We start from the raw sequence: 19,870 nt of genomic DNA, 5'->3' as shown, positions 1-19,870 counted from the left end.
ACATTAAATGTGCTGTGGTACAAATATTCTTGTTTGTAGAACTTGTATATGCAAAACATGTGGCAACTCGGATTAAAAAAGATTAAGCTCTTGGCGGTTTAGTAAAGTATGTTGAACAGAGAATTCTTTTTTTTGACTTTATATCGTTTTCTTAGTGATTATGCAAGACATTTCACTGTAATTTCGTCCAAATAAAATTTTGGGTGAAATTCTGCGACACCTTTATATTTCGAAAATTGCCTTTTATATTTCGAAAATTCACACATATTAACTCATGAAATATTTCGAAACTCTCTTGAAACAAATTGTCAGCATTAACATTTCGCATCTGTTTTCGATTTTATTAAAAAAAAAAATTATTTGCATTTACCAAAAAAAAATTAATTAAATTTAAAAAATTAATTAAATAGGTGGCAACTCTCTAGAAACAAAATTTCGGCATTAACATTTCGTACCTGTTTTCGATTTTATGTAAATAAAATTTTATTTACCTTTACCAAAAACAAATTTAATTAAATTAAGGTGGCAACTCTCTGGAAACAAATTTTCAGCATTAACATTTCCGATCTGTTTTTGATTTTATTAAAAACAAAATTTTATTTACCTTAACCAAAAACAAAATTAATTAAATTTAACTTCTGAAAAAGGTGGCAACTCTCTTGAAACAAATTTTCAGCATTAACATTTCGCACCTGTTTTCAATTTCATTTAAAAAAAAAAATTATTTACCTTTACAAAAAACAAATTTAATTAAATTAAGGTGGCAATTCTCTGGAAACAAATTTTCAGCATTAACATTTCCGATCTGTTTTTGATTTTATTTAAAAACAAAATTTTATTTACCTAAACCAAAAACCAAATTAATTAAATTTAACTTCTGAAAAAGGTGGCAACTCTCTGGAAACAAATTTTCAGCATTAACATTTCAGACCTGTTTTCGATTTTATGTGACATAAAAATTTGTAATTAACTTTTTTAAAAAGGTGGCAACTTCGGTGAAATTTTATGTTTAACAGAACGATTTTCAGAAATATATTTCTCACATAATTTTCATTTCATATCCACTATTTCTATTTATTTTTACTTAGAAAATTATACTCTACAAACAGGTGGTAATTATTTTAAAGTATTTCAAAAATATACAAGTATACATACATATTTGTATGTGTATATTTTTGTACGTAAATTATATTTTAAAGATACGATAATTGCTTTTTATATATTGAAAATTCACACATATTAACTCTTGAAATATTTCGAAACTCTCTTGAAAGAAATTTCGGACCTGTTTTGGATTTTATGTGCTATAAAACATTTTAATAACTTTTCAAATGTCTTTCTCAAATATTTCCCATTTCTTATTTACTCTTTATGGTTATATTAAAAAAAAATTAATCTACAAACAGGTGGCAACTATTTTAAAAATATACAAGCTTTACCAGAATACTCTTTTCATATTGATATCAATATGTTTTCGATGAAAAATTGTTATTAATTAAAAAAAAAAAAATGGTCTTATGAGTGTTCCCGGATTCTACGATAATGTAAGACCCCACTCGAGAGAGGTTTACATTATATTGTAGAGACTATTAAGCAGGTTAATGACAAAAAAGGCTTTTTCGGTGCTTCCCAGAAACTTTTTTTTTGTGGTAAGACCTCAAAAGAATGCTCACAGAACTGAGGCAGAGGTCTACTTTGAAGTACTAAAAAAGTTTTATGGACAATTTTTTAACTTTTTCCGAGAATTACACTTTTTCTGCCGACTTTATACAATTTATGATACTTAGTCGGATAGGAAGGGAAAACTAACTGGTCACTGTCTGCTGGCGACACACGCATGCAGGATGGAGCTGACAGAATGAGAAGACTGCAGGAACACACCGGAAACAATGGAGCATCTTTTGTGCACTAGTACTGCATTGGCAAGATACACTGTAAGCACTGTGTCGCCACGGTATGACACATTGGTATGACTGGAGGTATCGATAGTGAGGTAGCAGAGTCTTGCCATTTCGCGTCAAGCGCAGGCTTCCTAAAGAAGCACTAGTCCTCTTTAGCTTAGCAACTGAACTCCATCTGCTATCGCTAAAGACCAAACTGGTCTCTGCGTGGCTAATTGGGCTTACCAAACTAACCAATCAGCAAGTAGATTGAATAAGAAATGGAATTTATGTACATATATTTAGTAACATGCAGTAGGTTTTGAAAAAATTAATTCTCTGTTTTATTAGGGACAAAATATTGCTTATAAGCGCTTTTTTCATACTAGACCTCTATATAGAGATCTAACATTGCCGACAAAGGGACACAGAAGCTGCCTAATGGAGTCACGTTATCAAAGCAAAGCCATTCACCGTATCTTGTTCGATTACCACTGTTGCCACTGCCATTAACAACATTGTCGGACACAATAATACAAACAACAAAATCCCCACGAACCCACGAAGAGTACACTATATGGCTAACACAGTAAGGCAACCGCTTTTGATGTTGATGACCGCTATCACTGATAATAACTCGTGCAACTCACACATGCAATATATTTGTATATGGTAAATATATACATACTCGTACATATATATATTTAAATATATGTCTGTGGCTGCTTACGTTTGTATATCCTCGAAGGTGCGTTACAAAGCGCATTTGTAGGTTTAATGCTCTGCCCCTCGCCTTCTTTATATATATATTTATATATCTATGTATGTTTATTTTAAGTCCATGTGCAACGTCAGTTTTGTATGTACATATGTATGTACACATATGGTTCCATACATTTACATGTGTTAATAAATCTAGATTCTATCGACATACACACACCCCCAAACATAAGCTCACACATCCGCATATCGATCCAACGCATCGGTTGCAAATGCATCGTTGAATTTCACAACACTTGCAAAAGTTGGCAACGTTTGGCTATGAATTTGTCCAGTTGGCCAGTCAGTCAGCACAATCCGACCAGCTGTATGTCACCCGCTACGCTGACGTCCTCCGGCATTTGTCACCGGCGTCGGCGCTGGCACTTTCCTCGTCAACTAGCATAGCCGCCGAGGTTACTACGCTTGTGGTCGTTGTAAATTTAATGAGATTTCTGTCAAATTAATTTCCGGTTATGATTAGATTTTCGTTAATAGCAATTTGCGGTTTTCAGCCAAATATTCGAATGTTCAGCTGGGACATGTGTGCTCATCTTCAACCATACATACAGTTGGACATATGTAGATATGTTTGAGTGTATGAGAGATATATGTATGTATTCGTATGTAACCGAAGTGACAGGAAACTGTACGATTTTCACATTTCGTTTCAAAAAATAACGGTATATAAAAATATTGAGTGTGTAAAAACTAATTGTGAGACTTTTTTTTATAAATTTTTAGGTGAAGCTCATCAATTAAAGTGTTCCCCTGAAACAAAGTCACGGCTAACTGAGAATCCAGTAAGAGCAAGTATATATCGATATACCTACAAATATTTCTTTTGATCGAAATCTGAGTATCGAACTTTTGGAATGAATCTAACACCCTGCGCTTATCAAATTGATCTACTGGTCATAAACTACGCTGCTTGAATACCACTGTTCAGACAGTGACAGGATACCTCAAAGCGACTTTCCTGAGTCATATCTTAATAGATATATGTAATAAACTTTTTTCAGCTAGTTACCCAATATTTATATATAAACATTAAGAGATACCTTCTGAAGACTAACAACATATGAAGTCTCATGAAACCCATAACGTGAAAGAGTTCTTATAGACCGGTACAAAAAGAAGTAGTCACGCTTCACAATCAATGAGATACAGATAATTAAATAACCTTCAATCGCCGACAAATAGTTCAAGTTGGCTCTCGAGTACTATTTTCGTAGTGGTCTGAACACCTCGGACTATATTGATGATGAGAATCAGGCAAGGACTTACAGCCTCCTTGTATAACAATTCAAACTAGTGGCCGTTATATCAACAAGTAGTCTTACTCCTCAGAAGTGCAGCTTCTTTTAGGAAGGTCAGTCACTTCGACAACAGAGCAACGAAATTAAGACAAATTGTGTACTCAAAGTTAGTAAAGGAGTTTTACGAAAATAACATGAAACAACTTCACCATCAGACCCGTTTTGATGCGTGGTTATAAAGGAATCCCTGGAAACTACAACTTTGCACCCGTATCCCGCTAACATCAGAGTGGAAACGAGTTGGGCCTCTATTGCCATCATGCGCTCTAGCACTGGACCTACATATATACCTCTCGTGCACTTAGTAGGTGTTAGTCGGCGGTCAGTTTCTCTGCGACTGTGAAATCCTTCTGGCCTAGAGTAGAACATAGAAGATCTACTGAACTGTTTTCCCTTATCAAAGGTTATTTTGCCGTAAAGTTCTTACCAGACATGGTCCAATATGCATTCAATCAATAAGGGAACAAATCTAGTGCAATTTTGTCAAAGTTGTATAGAAGAAGATAAGGGAAAAATATCCAGGCATTTTCACTTATGCAAGGCTGAGGCTGAAAAATCCCAGTACTTATGTATACCTTCGATGAACCAGTAGACAGAGCCAAAACTTAAATTGACCGATTCAACAAATTTCTGATCGCCTCGAAGGGCTTGGTAAATTTGTGAGTGTTTTTATGATTAATTTTATGGGATTAATTTTAGGAATTACTACGTACCGGCATTATAATGTCCAAGTGTGATCTCTATCTGGATTGACACATTTTACCCAACTTAACCTATACCAATATCTGAAGAACAACAAGGTGGAGGGGGCTGATGGATTACAGGCCAAGCTATTCAAATACGGCAGCAAAAAACTTATAAGGAGCATACATTAGCATCTTTTTAGAACATGGTCGGACGAGAATTTAAGTGTGCTCTGCCCAATCCACACAAAAATATACCCCACAATCCGCTCCAACTACCGTGGGATAAGCATCCTCACCATCGCATATAAAGTTCAATTGAGCGTACTATCTGAAGGTTTAAAGCACACCGTCAAAAAACTGATTGGACCTTATCAGCGTGGCTTCAGACCTGGAAAATCGATAACTAGATATACACCATACGCCAAATCTTGGAAATTACCCGTGAAAAAAGAATCGACATACACCACCTCTTCGTAGATTTCAAAGCTGCTTTCGACAGCACGAAAAGGCTGGCATTGAGCAACACTAAAATCTCTGACAAGATTAGGAAGGATCTCTCCGAGCCGTTCGATAACAAACGAAGTTTCAGACAAGCCGACTCCCTATCGTGCGACTTCTTCAATCTGCTACTGGAGAAAATAATTCGAGCTGCAGAACTAAACAAAGAAAAGTGTACAGCTGCTAGCGTACGCCGACCGCGCCATTAGTTCTGCTTTCTGCAGACTGGATAAAGGAGCGAAGCCAATGGGTGTAGTAGTGAACGCGGACAAGACGAAATATCTCCTGTCATCAAACAAACAGTCGTCGCATTCGCAACTTGACTCCCACGTCACTGTTGACAGTCATAACTTGGAAGTCGTAGATAATTTCGTCTATTTTGGAACCACTATTAATAGCAACAACAATGTCGGCCCCGAAATCCAACGCAGTATAACTCTTGTCAAAAGAAGCCACTTTTAACTAAGTCGGCAATTGAGAAGTAAAATTCTCTCTCGACGAACAAAGGCCAAAGTCTATAAGTCCCACATTATTCCCGTCCTGCTATATGGTAAGAGCCATGGACGATGACAACATCTAACGAATCATGTGAACGTGTAGTATAAAATTTTCAGCTTCCGTTGTCAGATATAACCAATAAATAACCAATAATTAACCAATAAGTAACCAGTAATTAACCGATAAATAACTAGTAAGTAACCGATATATAACCATTTTATAACCAATACGCCAATTTTGTTGCAATATGAGTGGTATCTATTATATCGTTTTTCTTTCGCCTGCCAACTTATGAAAAGTGTTGTTACGTCACTTTGCATTTTAGGTGACGATATGCCTATCATTTAGAGGAAACAACTAGTATTATATTACTTAGGTAATAGTAGGAATAATAATATATTTTAATACTTGATTCCAATTAATTACGAACTTAGCTCTTAGAAAATTTTATAGCACAACATAGGTAACTAATATACTTATGTATATAATATAATAATCCATACCTTAGTCTCTAAATTTAAATAATTGGCATTACTTTTAATGAAGGAGTGTCTCAACGCTACAGTTTTCAACAAATATTCGAGTTAAGAATTAGTTTAAAAAGTCGCAATCGTAAGGGCTAGTCAAGTACTAAAGTACACCGATTATTTTATTAAACTGTTATATATTCCTGTGACTATAGTGTAATAATCCTCTTAGAGGTGTTGAAAATAATTTTCAGCGAATTTATACTTAAATATTTAATGTATTGAAATTTCGCCAAAAAGCAAGAATTACTTGCAGTTTTCATAAATAATTACATTCATTACAATTCTACGAAACATTACGAACCCCAAAATATAGCACAAAGAAAAGCTCGTTATGCCTAACGGTTTTGAGCACATGCAGATTTATATGTTATAAAATGATTTCCACAATTCAGTAAATTAATTTCTGCTGATTTCAGAAACGATTAGCTCTGAATTATATCTCATTATTTTCAATTTAAACCTGTAGTTACGCTCAAACGAGCATGCAAAGACATACATACATACTTACATATATACATACATTTGTAAGTGTGAATGTATGCAAATCTTTTAATGAATGCATTCACTAATTAGTGGTGAGATGATTCATCGGCGTTATTTTGCTGTATTTTTGCATTACATGACTTGCGATAAAATTAACGAAGTAATTAACACGCGGTGACTTTAATAGGCATTAAAAATTGAAGACTACTGGTTTCTAGAATTCGCTATTGTTGAAAATTTTAACGGCAAAGTGAAAATTAGTTCTTAATTGTTGTTATATAGACACGTAAGCACAAAAATATTTAGTTTTTAACGGTTAAATAATAATGGGGTTTAACACAGGGCGAGGAGGGTATACTTTACTGATTTTTACTACAATTTGCTAATAACTATCGAAGGTCGCGTTTATTGACTCATACTCCAATTATTATAGTTGATTTGAAATAGTTCTCAATTACATAATTCTTAATTGAGTCACTGCTTTGATTTTCTGATAATTTGTTAGTATTTGTATAAGCATTTTTACTACATAAACATACATACATAAGTACATATGTATATCTATTTTTATATCTCCACAAAAGCAATCTCGCATCACGAGACATTTTCACTGCATAGGCCTCGCTGAGCAAACACGCAATCATCATTATTTTAATAACATAAATCAGTAATTTTTATGAATGCACCTTGGAGGAAATAGCTATTATATACATACATATATATTTATATACATACAAACATACTAATATTTCGCAAAGCTTAAAAATGTTCGGTTTTTTAGAACCCCAACCGAATATATTAAGTTTGCTAAGAACTAGGAGATCCAGAAGGAAACATCGAAGGCCCTACGAAGCCCCCGGGTGAACCAAATAGAGATACTTTTTCAATAGCCTGTTTTTGACAACTCACGGGTGAGTCATGTCAAGTTGTCATGTAATTTTGGTTTAGTGTTTCGTGACATTCATTATGAATAGACTTACGACTGAACAAAGTTCAAACATCATTCAACTTTTTTACGAACAAGTTTCTGTGTTCTTTCTTTAAAAAGTAGGAAACCTCGAATCGGAACGAGCTGAGTCCTTTATCCTTGTTCGCTTGCCCGTTCATCTGTCTCTACATAGTACGTGAACTAGTCTCTTAGTTCTAGGCAGATTAAGGTATGTGTAGAAGTTCACGCAAGTGAGGAAAGTTCTCCGACCGCCATACACTTGGTAGTGCCTGGAAACAATTCTTTTACATATGGCTCAACCAACTCACGAATTCCGGTCTTAGACTAAGTAGTAGACCGGGTAGCCAAAAAACATCCGTTTGAAGGCGCGCTAAAATTAGATGGCGAAAAATTCCCTCCACAGGGTTGTGCTCTGGGTTTGGGACCCGCCACGATAAAACCCCTACCAATGAAAAGGAAACAACAGCCTCGAATAAGTGACGCCCCTTTTAATGATGACCACTGCCCTGTTAGGAATTATGATTTGAGGGCATGCACCTGGAATATCCGGTACCTTAATTGGGAAGGTGCCGCTGCCAATCTGGTTGATCAAGTAACCGATGCCCAGAGCATACTAAAATTATGGAGGGAAAACTTCTCAGGCTGCTGAATGGCAGTGAAATCATAACACCAGGAGTTGTCGAATTCGATTCCTCAATCAATGACAATTGAGAAATTGGAGATTCCAAGTGTAGACCGGTCCTTCACCTAGTCTTTCGAACGGAGTGGAGATCTTCCTTTTCCTCTGCTTGGAGCTGGAGTGTTTTCATACATCTCATCTCGAAAACTCGTAACGTCGACTTATCAGATGTTATCATCGTCCATGCCTCTGCACCAAATTGCAGGACCTGTAGTACTTGGTCCTTGTTCTTCGAGAGAGGACTTAACTTCTCAATTGCCGACTCAGCCCGAAGTAGCACCTTTTGTCAAGAATTATTTTGCGTTGGATTTTGAGGCAGACGTTAATACTGGTTCCAAGATAGACGAAATTATTTACGACTGCGAAGTTATGACTGTCAACAATAACGTGGAAGCCAAGTCGCGAGTGTGACGACTGTTTGTTTGATGACAGGAGATATTTCGTCTTACCCCCGTTCTCTACCAGACCCATTTGCTTCGCTTCCCTATCCAGTTTGGAGAAAGCATTAACGGCGAGTTTGTTGAGGTCAATAATATCAATATCATCGGCGTACGCTAGCAGCTGAACGCTCTTATAGAAGACTCTACTTGCTCGATTAGACTCTGCAGCGCGAATTGTTTTCTTCATCAGTAAATTGAAGAAGTCGCACGACAGGGAATCTCCTTGTCTGCAACCTCGTTTGGTATCGAACGGCTCGGAAGGGTCCTTCCCGATGATGACAGAGCTTTTGGTATTGCTCAACCTCAGTTTACACAAGGTCCAAGTCAGGTTCTTTTCGTGATGTCAAAAGCAGCTTTAAAATCAACGAGGAGATGGTGTGTGTCGATCCTACTTTCACGGATTTTTTTTTTTTGTTTATCGGAAATTTAACCTTTTTTCCTTGAGCTGCAGGGCCACCTAATAAAGCACTTTGAAATGCAAAATTTTTAATTGCTTCCTATAATCCTCACTTTACTTACATATATCAGCCTCTGCAGCAGTTGGTTAACACATAAGCCTATAATTAGTACCGTTAGTTAGCCATCGCAAGGATAAATAAGAATTATGTAAGTGAGAAAAAAATCACGCAAAAAAAGTATTTTCATATGTTATAACTTTTAAATACTCGTACATATATGCATACTTATGTACATATGTAAAGGGTGATTTTTTAAGAGCTTGATAACTTTTTTTAAAAAAAAAACGCATAAAATTTGCAAAATCTCATCGGTTCTTTATTTGAAACGTTAGATTGGTTCATGACATTTACTTTTTGAAGATAATTTCATTTAAATGTTGACCGCGGCTGCGTCTTAGGTGGTCCATTCGGAAAGTCCAATTTTGGGCAACTTTTTCGAGCATTTCGGCCGGAATAGCCCGAATTTCTTCGGAAATGTTGTCTTCCAAAGCTGGAATAGTTGCTGGCTTATTTCTGTAGACTTTAGACTTGACGTAGCCCCACAAAAAATAGTCTAAAGGCGTTAAATCGCATTATCTTGGTGGCCAACTTACGGGTCCATTTCTTGAGATGAATTGTTGTCCGAAGTTTTCCCTCAAAATGGCCATAGAATCGCGAGCTGTGTGGCATGTAGCGCCATCTTGTTGAAACCACATGTCAACCAAGTTCAGTTCTTCCATTTTTGGCAACAAAAAGTTTGTTAGCATCGAACGATAGCGATCGCCATTCACCGTAACGTTGCGTCCAACAGCATCTTTGAAAAAATACGGTCCAATGATTCCACCAGCGTACAAACCACACCAAACAGTGCATTTTTCGGGATGCATGGGCAGTTCTTGAACGGCTTCTGGTTGCTCTTCACCCCAAATGCGGCAATTTTGCTTATTTACGTAGCCATTCAACCAGAAAACTTGGTCGATTATGTAGACCATAAATCGGACGTAAAGCGCGAAACACATTTCGAACCGAACACTGATTTTGGTAATAAAATTCAATGATTTGCAAGCGTTGCTCGTTAGTAAGTCTATTCATGATGAAATGTCAAAACATACTGAGCATCTTTCTCTTTGACACCATGTCTGAAATCCCACGTGATCTGTCAAATACTAATGCATGAAAATCCTAACCTCAAAAAAATCACCCGTTATATAATCTCACGCTCGAAACCAAAAAACTGTTGCGACGCAGCTAGGAGCAGTACAAATTATAACAGCAACAAGCCGTGTTCAACAACAATGGCGTACGCGCATCGAAATGCCGAGGACAAGGCATAAAGAATAAAAGCAACAATAAGAACTACGAAATAAATTTAAAAAAGTTAATTTGCCTGTCGCTTTCGTTGTCAACTGCAGGCGCAAGTATGAAAGTCAGCGCAAACCCTCACACACACACACACATAAACATACACACAAGTACAGTTCGAGTACATTCGTTATGCGAAATCCGCAGTTAACTACGCCGAAACGGGGCATCTGCAAATAAATGCAATGACGAACAACAGCAACAACAACAATAACAGCAACCCGTTGAATAAGCAGCAACAAGAATGGACAGACTGCAGTGCGAGCAATTGCTGCTGCAAAAGAATTAAAGTCCCCAACAAGTATGGTTTGTATGGCTATTGTTGTTGTTGTATGTACATGTATATATGCCTGTATGTCTGCTTAAATGCCAGCCATGAATTGTGCATGGCTACCGCAGCCGAAAAGTCACCAATACCACCTCGGCAGTGATTCCATACACTCTCTGGCTGGCTTCCATGGAAATGCTGGTGTGTTGCGGCGACGGCGATATTTATGCTTATAGGATTTTATTGTGACAAGCATTTCACAAAAATTGTGCACTTTATTATCACACTGATTAACGCATCATAAATTACCTTCAAAAAGGGCAAATATGAATGCCAACACGTTGAAGTGGACTGAAGTGGGCCGGCAGCGGAAGACAAGACTCTAAAGGAAATACTCAGCCGTGTGTATGTATGTTTGCATGTAAGTCAGCTTGCAAATAACGCAAGTATTCATTTAATTTAATTAATTGGTTAGCGGTGCAGACATACAAATACATTTACGCATGTGGACTATAAGCACCCAAAGTGTCGTGTGGTTTGCCACAGCAGAGTCAATACGAGAATTGAGAGCGGGAGTCAGCAATAATGAGTATTGTCGACTGACAAAAAGAATAACAGAATAACAATAACAGCTCTTAGAAGTTAAAGAGATGCTGGAGAGATAGTAGATATGGAGAAACTCCTAATTTAGTGATAATAAAAGACTGGTAGGACTGAAAATAAGATAACATACCCTAAAGATCAACAAAAAAAAATGGTTGCAAATATTATTCTGGAGTATCATAACCAAACTTTTTATGGCAGAGACATTAAGAACGAGAGGTATTTTACTACAATTTATCAATTGGTAAACTCTATAAAACATAAGATGCGAAAACCTCAGGTCGAGAATTTAGCCTACTAAACAGTATGCCAAAACCATATGATCCGCTACGGATTTCACAGATAGTGAGCTCTTGATAACGGGTGATTTTTTAAGAGCTTGATAACTTTTTTAAAAAAAAAAAACGCATAAAATTTGCAAAATCTCATCGGTTCTTTATTTGAAACGTTAGATTGGTTCATGACATTTACTTTTTGAAGATAATTTCATTTAAATGTTGACCGCGGCTGCGTCTTAGGTGGTCCATTCGGAAAGTCCAATTTTGGGCAACTTTTTCGAGCATTTCGGCCGGAATAGCCCGAATTTCTTCGGAAATGTTGTCTTCCAAAGCTGGAATAGTTGCTGGCTTATTTCTGTAGACTTTAGACTTGACGTAGCCCCACAAAAAATAGTCTAAAGGCGTTAAATCGCATGATCTTGGTGGCCAACTTACAGGTCCATTTCTTGAGATGAATTGTTGTCCGAAGTTTTCCCTCAAAATGGCCATAGAATCGCGAGCTGTGTGGCATGTAGCGCCATCTTGTTGAAACCACATGTCAACCAAGTTCAGTTCTTCCATTTTTGGCAACAAAAAGTTTGTTAGCATCGAACGATAGCGATCGCCATTCACCGTAACGTTGCGTCCAACAGCATCTTTGAAAAAATACGGTCCAATGATTCCACCAGCGTACAAACCACACCAAACAGTGCATTTTTCGGGATGCATGGGCAGTTCTTGAACGGCTTCTGGTTGCTCTTCACCCCAAATGCGGCAATTTTGCTTATTTACGTAGCCATTCAACCAGAAATGAGCCTCATCGCTGAACAAAATTTGTCGATAAAAAAGCGCGAAACACATTTCGAACCGAACACTGATTTTGGTAATAAAATTCAATGATTTGCAAGCGTTGCTCGTTAGTAAGTCTATTCATGATGAAATGTCAAAGCATACTGAGCATCTTTCTCTTTGACACCATGTCTGAAATCCCACGTGATCTGTCAAATACTAATGCATGAAAATCCTAACCTCAAAAAAATCACCCGTTACATCTTTCAATTAGGAGACTTATTTCGAGGAGGTTGGGTTAGGTGAATTGGCTGATTTTTCATAACCCCACTTGGACAACTGGCCGTTATGCTGCCCAGAATTTCTAGGTATAAATCAAAAAGAGCGTCGGATGTCAACAAAACGTCTAGAGTCTACAACAAATTGATTGAGGCGGCTAACACCAATTCCTGACAATTAATTAGCCGGGTTCATAGAAATTATGGCAACTAAGATACTTCAACTTTAGTCTTTCGAAAGCTGGAAGAAAAAGTATTTACACCTCATCTTCCTCATTGCAATATTAATAAACTGCGTCAAGTAAAATCTTTAGCCTCACCAAGTTAGGGCTAATGGAACTTTGTTAGGGGTTAAATGGACCATTTCCGTTCCACCCTGGTCCTGAAGGCTTTCGCTACCCACAAATGCTACTTGCTGATCAACGTTTGCTGAGCTGAGGAACGCTAATTCGTCCACATCCTAATGGAATTTGTTTAAGGGTGCCTTTTCTTGCAAGCTCATCGGCATGTAGACAAGTTTAATATTGAAGTAGCTAGATTTTACTTCTAGAGAGGTCATGCATTACTTGCTGTGAGAATAGTAATAGAAAAAAAATTTGTCTCAAAAATCATGAGATGGAGAGTCGATTCGGCGCCGTTTGCAGTAACTCGGAGAGATTTATGGAATAACTTGGTGCATTTCACGTCGAGATCTTAAATTGAAAGCATACAAAATACCGATTGTCCAAGCACAGAAGCCGCTCGACACGCCCAAGTGACAACGTTCGTTCTATGGGTTCTTGAAAAGTTCCAAGAAGATCCGACGTTTTCGAGTCAAATTTTTGTTCAGCTATGAGACCCGTTTGATACATTTGGGGAGAGCAAACTTGAAGAGTTTCAAAATCTGTCATTTCAACAAGAAAAAACAACGATTTGATGTGGTTTGTGGGCTGGTGGAATCATCGGTCCATACGTATTTCTTTAAAAATGATGCCGGTGCGAACGTAACCGCAATAGCGATCATGATAACCGACTATTTGATGTCTGAAAGTGAAGCTCGTGATCTCGGCGACATTGGGTTTTAACATGGCCGCGTCAGTTCCCACACATCGAATCAACCAATGCATTTATTAAAAGAACACTTCAGTGGCAGATAATTTCACATTTTGGACCGGTCGATTGACCACCAAGATCGTGTGATATCATATCGTCACACTATTTCCTGTGGGTATATGTAATGTCTAAAGTCTATGCGGCCAATCCCGCTTCGTTTCAGGCCTTGGAGCAAAACATCAGAACACGTATACCACAAACAATATTTTCTATCTTTAAAGCTGTGCCACTTTTTATGACTAACCTATGAACTTTATTATGTAAACTAATTCTGATTTCTAGTAAAAAATAAACAAAGTCAGTTTATTAAAAATATATGAATATAAATATATGGGCGTAATATTAAACACGGAAGCAACGCCTGAGTGGCGCTATTGTACTTCTATAAATACCTACATAAGTCCACAAGTGCATCAATGTTTAATCTCTGGCGAGCATTATGCGAGCAAAAAAATCAATAAATGATTGAATGCAATAGAAAAAGACAACAACAACAACATTATGGATTTAAAAATTCCATCTAGTGGAAATCATTTGCACAGTTTGCCATCATTGTAATCCAAATGTTGTAGTGCACTGCAAATGAGATACTTCATTACAAGTACTATACAGTACGAAAATACTGATAAGTACTCGGTAAGTACTAGTACCGTTAGCATGAAAAATCAACGATCGAAAAAAATAATGTATGTATGTATATGTACGAAATTGCACACTTGAAATTTCCGGTGATTTCTCGTTCATTTATTCACCGTAAATCGCTGCATCAGTCAACGCATCAAAGCGCTTGCCGACTTCGCCACGGTGTGCGGGGGATATGTAATCAGGAGTTCGCCGCTGTAAATGCAAATGCAAAAAGCGAATATGAATACGAATGCGAATGCGAGTGTGAATGCAAATGAAAATGTGAATATCGATGGCAATGTTGGATTGTTGAATTGTTGAGGTTGTTGCTGTCGTATTATTATTTGTTTTTTACCCTGTCCCTGTGTTGCTATTACACAGGTACTCGTCGCATTATTTTATTGTTTATGTTTTTGCTGATGTATGATAATATGAAAATATTTTTTCAACTTATTGATTTTAGCCACGGCTTAATGCTTTTTTCGCTACTTTCTGCAATTTGCCAGAAAGTATTAAATATTATGCAGCAAAAAAATGTAGCCATTGTAAGCTGATTTTAATATTTCGAGTGCAGTTATTTAATACTTTCATGCATAAAATGTTTTGTAATTTAAGTGTGTCAGAAGTTGTAGGGTTACTTCTTGAAATGATGGAGTTTTTATGAAGTTACAAGCGGCGGAAGCCGATGGATGGATTGCCGGCTGAACTATTCAAACACGGCAGCGAAGAACTGATAAGGAGCATGCATTAGCTTCTTTGTAGAATATGGTCGAACGACAGCATGTCCGACGTTTGGAATTTAAGTAACCTCTTTCTAATAAACATTAAAGGATGACTCCACAGCCTACGTCGTTTACCATAGGATAAGCCTCCTCAACATCGCATATAAGGTTCTATCGAACGTATTGAGTGAAAGATTAAAGACCACCGTCAACAAACCTTATCAATGTGACTTTAGACCTGGCAAATCAACAACAGACCAGATATTCACCATGTGCCAAGTCTTGGAAAAGACCCGTGAAAAGAGAATCGACACACACCACCTCTTTGCCGATTTCAAAGCTGATTTTGACAGCACGAAAAGGAACTGTCTTTATGCCGCTATGTCTGAATTTGATATTCCCGCAGAACTAATACGACTGAATGAACTGACGTTGAGCAATACTAAAAGCTCCATCAGAATCGGGAAGTTCAGCGAATCAGGGGACAGAGGCTACACTGGCTAAGTCATGTCGTCCGTATGGACATTCCAGCTCTGAAAATATACGCCAGGGAAGCAAAGGAAGAGGAAGATCCCCCATCAATTGGAGAGATCAGGTGGAAAAAGACCTGGCTGTGCTTGGTATAATTGATAACCGGAAACTTTAAAACGCCTTATTCACAGGCTCAATACCGGACGCAGCAAGTACCTGAAATTCATCAGAGTACTTGGTCTATGAGAGTACATGTGATGGAGAAAAGGGCACAATAGATCCTAGCTGGCGGTACACCTAATGTCCCTCGACAAAAAATGTGATTAAAGCAGAAAAAGGCTACGTATATAAATACATATGGAGATGGCTTTGACCTTGCGGCGACCACCATTTTTCAATTACGAAGAATGACCAAAGAAACTGTCGATTCTTCATGTAAACAAATGCAGCAGTATTTTGGAGAGTCTACTTTATCAGAAACACAATTGCTTGAAGCAAACAAAGCATTCAGTGAAGGTCGTGAACCTTACCTCTCGCTAGTCGTCCATCCACCTCTGTATATGAAACCCTCGTATTGGAATCGAGGAGATAGCACAGGATCTCAACAACTTTTAGGAATATCTGAACAAATATTGTTTAAAGTTTTGAAGCGTGACAATGCGAAATTCAAAGAAAAAAGGAGAGTATTTTACAAGAAGATCTCGAGCATAGATCGCCAATGAGATAATCGACAACTTAGCTGAAAACCCTACATTTGTCATGCATGAGTAATGATGTTGATGACAAAACGAGGTTATATGATTATGACTTCGAAACTGTCCAACAATCTAGGGTATAGCGCTCCGAAAATTTGAAACGGAAACCGAAAAAACTACAATTTGCTGAAGTCACTGAAGGCCATCCCAACTTTATATCCAGAGGAGTTTATTTTAAAGGCAATAACAAATATTATAACCATCTAGTGTTAGAAGGGTGAGTTTTTGAGCTTCATTTAACCAAAAAGAAATTAAATTCCTTAGAAATTTTGAAATTTCAGTTTAAACTGATGAACGTTTTACACCGATGAAATAATGTCTCCATCGTAAAAATGGCAAACAACAGTCGACAAAAATGGTATATATTTGTTTATTAATTTATTAGTATAAATATTAAAAATAAATCGAAGTTTGAAATACGAAAAGACTTCTTGGACTACCCAATATAAGCGTTATAAATATCAAAAATAATATAGAAATCTTGAATCATATTATATTTTTGCACTACCTATTGTAAATTTTATTTTTTTTTTATTAAAGTGGGAGTTTTTCAAGCTATTTGCCGCATATGAAATTGCGCAAGAAAGCCTCATTAAAGTGCAATAATATTGCCTAAAATTGTTTCTTTTTGTACTACAGTCTATTCCATTGTCAAATTTATGCAATTATCACTCATTTGCCGCTTTATTGTCATATTTACACATATTGTCACTTTACAGCTATAAAATTAATCTGTAATAATTTTACGATCGTTTATTTCCAATCAAGGACAACTACTATTATGTGCTCTCTAGATGACCTTACATCAATTAATATTCAGTATTACTTATTATACCCTAAACAGGGAATATTCAGTCTGCCAAGAATTTTGGAACACTTAGAAGGAAACCTCTGAGACATTATATAACGGGTGATCCAAGTACAGGTACTTTTTTCAGTAACCTTTTTTTAGACAGATCACACCTGAGTCGTGTCAAGCGGTCAAGTTATTTCTAGTTCATTTCCTTCGTTCGTTCAACTTTATTACGAAATTTCACTGAGCGTACTATTCGCAGCACCCATCTTGAGACCCCACAGTGATTATTTGATAATATTCGACCGGACAGACCACGTTCAGCACGCAGTGAAGAAAATTTACCACGAAGACCGTTGAGAGTCGATCCGGCGCCATTCGCAGCAGCTCGTTCTGATGTATGGAACGTCAAGATCTTAAATTGAAAGCATATAGATACAGCTTATACAATAACTGAAGCCTCTCGTCCTTTCCACGCGACATCACTTTGTTCTATGAACTCTTGAAAAGTTGGAAAAAGATCCGACGTTTTCGAGCCAAATTTCGTTCAGCGATGAGGCCCATTTCTGGCTTAATGGGTATGTAAAGAAGCAATATTGTCCCAATGGTAACCGTTATCGCGCCATAATAACCGACTATTTGATGCCAATAAATTTAGGTGGTGATCTCGGTTTCAACAAGACCACGCCACTTCCCACACATTGCATCAATTAATGTATTTGTGGAGAGAACACTTCGGTGAGCAGTTTGGCCGGTCGATCGGTCACCAAGATCGTGTCTTAGAACACTATTAGACTTTTCTTTATGGGAATATGTAAAGTCTATAGTCTATGCGGACAATCCCGCCTCGATTCAGGCCTTGAAGCAAAACACCACGCGTGTCATTCGTCATCTGACAGTCGAAATGCTTGAACGAGTCGGAAATTGGACTCATCGGATGGATCATCTGAGACGTAACCGCGACCAACATTTGAAAGAAATAATCTTCAAAAAATAACAGTCAAAGAATGTTCGTTACCTGGTTACGATTTCGAATTTAATTGAGCAAATAGTTGCTATAAGCAATACAACTGTGAAGGGTATATAACTTCGGTGCAGCCCGCAGTAATGTTTCTTTTTTGTTGACTACGATATTTAGTTTATGCAAAATATAGTTTGAACTTTGTTTAGGAGACTTGTTATATATTTGCCTATTTTTTTAGGAATTAAATAAATTACTAAAAATAAAGCAAAAAGCAATGCGCCATTTTCTGCTCATGAATTAAATATTTATAAACGTAAGTCCCCTTTTATTTAAGTGCTGTGACATTGCATTAATTTATCAAAAAAATAGTGTTATGTCGTACGTTGGAAGTACATAAGAGGTATTTAAGAAAAAAATTTAACTATTTACATATATAGTATTATATATACATAAATATCACATTATCCTTATATAAACATAAATACTATAACATTTTTCTAAACATTTATTTGTAGTCATTATTACTCACCCGGTAGACACAGCACACCGCCCACAGCTAGAGATGCAACAAGTAATCCGATGAGGAACTTCATGGTTGGTGATTTCTTATTTGTCAACACTTTACAAACACAGCCACACAAACGTTGTTAATATTACTAATTTGAACTTTGAAAATAAAATAAAAATTTATTTAAACACAATTAGAAAATACAAAATTTTTACACAACAATATATAAACGTTGTTGCTTTTTAGCTATTCAACTAGCACAGTAATAATTTGTAGCTTTTATGGGCGATAATTATTGAAACCGCTTATTAAATATTAATTTTCTGGAATATTTCATAACAAGTGCACACTACCTGTTCAGCAGTTAGTGTTTTTTGATTTTAGAACTGAGTACCGTTTGCACTGCACAAGCTTTTGTTCGGTTCGTCTATACCCGTTTGATGTCTATGGCGATATGGCGAGAACCGGGCACGGCAGCGAGTAGTTAAAGCGCTAAGCGGCGCTGGTGACACCACACCAACAGCGACTTTGCTTGCTGTCAGCGACGCGACGCGCGGCTGACGTGTGTTTTGCTACAATTCGTTGTGTATTTTTGTATGTATTATATACATATATATATTTTATATATATTTATATACATTTCTATATATTAGTTACGTTACACCGTTTTGCCCGCTCAACTGCAGCGCTTTGCACTGTTATTTTGACTTCCTCCCCACCTTAGCTTTGTTGGGGCTTTCTGTTTTCACAATTCCGTTTTATTATTACGCGTTTATTGAATAAAGCGGAACGTATGGCACACAGGCAACAACAACACAAACAACAAAGCAAACGCCAAATAATAAACAAAGTATAAATAAAAAGTGTAAAGTTGTAGTGAAAAAAGTGCGCGCCGGCACATTCACTGTCACAGTCAGCGCTGACGGCGACGTCACACACACAAACTTGCATACATACATACATATGTGTATTTGCTGTAGCAGCCGTATGACAATACAAACAGTGATTTTAATTCATCACTCTCTTTCGATGCAGTCGCTGGCTCAAATCCACAAAAATAAATGGTTGGATGTATGGCGCTGACTAATTTAGAGACATGCACAAGAGACATACAACGGGGTTTTCAATAAGAACGCCACAAAAACGGTTTGGAATATCAATGAAGTTCAATATTCCTGTGAAAGTAAGTAACGGGTGATTTTTTTGAGGTTAGGATTTTCATGCAT

General features: G+C 37.0%; 1 protein-coding gene across 1 annotated transcript in view; it reads right to left on the bottom strand.

Annotated features, from left to right (window-relative positions):
- LOC105223799 (uncharacterized) overlaps positions 1–19,171 on the bottom strand; it is a 55,013-nt gene extending 35,842 nt beyond the window's left edge. The window contains exons 1-2 of the mRNA XM_049454394.1: positions 18,998–19,171; positions 18,666–18,802 (exon numbers count right to left, since the gene is read on the bottom strand). Of these exons, the coding sequence (XP_049310351.1) occupies positions 18,666–18,729 (64 nt within the window). The 5' untranslated portion in view covers positions 18,730–18,802; positions 18,998–19,171. The remainder of the gene's footprint in view (positions 1–18,665; positions 18,803–18,997) is intronic.
- Positions 19,172–19,870: the final 699 nt, after the last annotated feature.

Source organism: Bactrocera dorsalis, chromosome 1, assembly GCF_023373825.1.
Source record: "Bactrocera dorsalis isolate Fly_Bdor chromosome 1, ASM2337382v1, whole genome shotgun sequence".
NCBI lineage: Eukaryota > Metazoa > Arthropoda > Insecta > Diptera > Tephritidae > Bactrocera > Bactrocera dorsalis.
The sequence above is the reverse complement of the archived record's forward strand: the minus strand, read 5'-3'. Positions and strand labels throughout refer to the sequence as shown.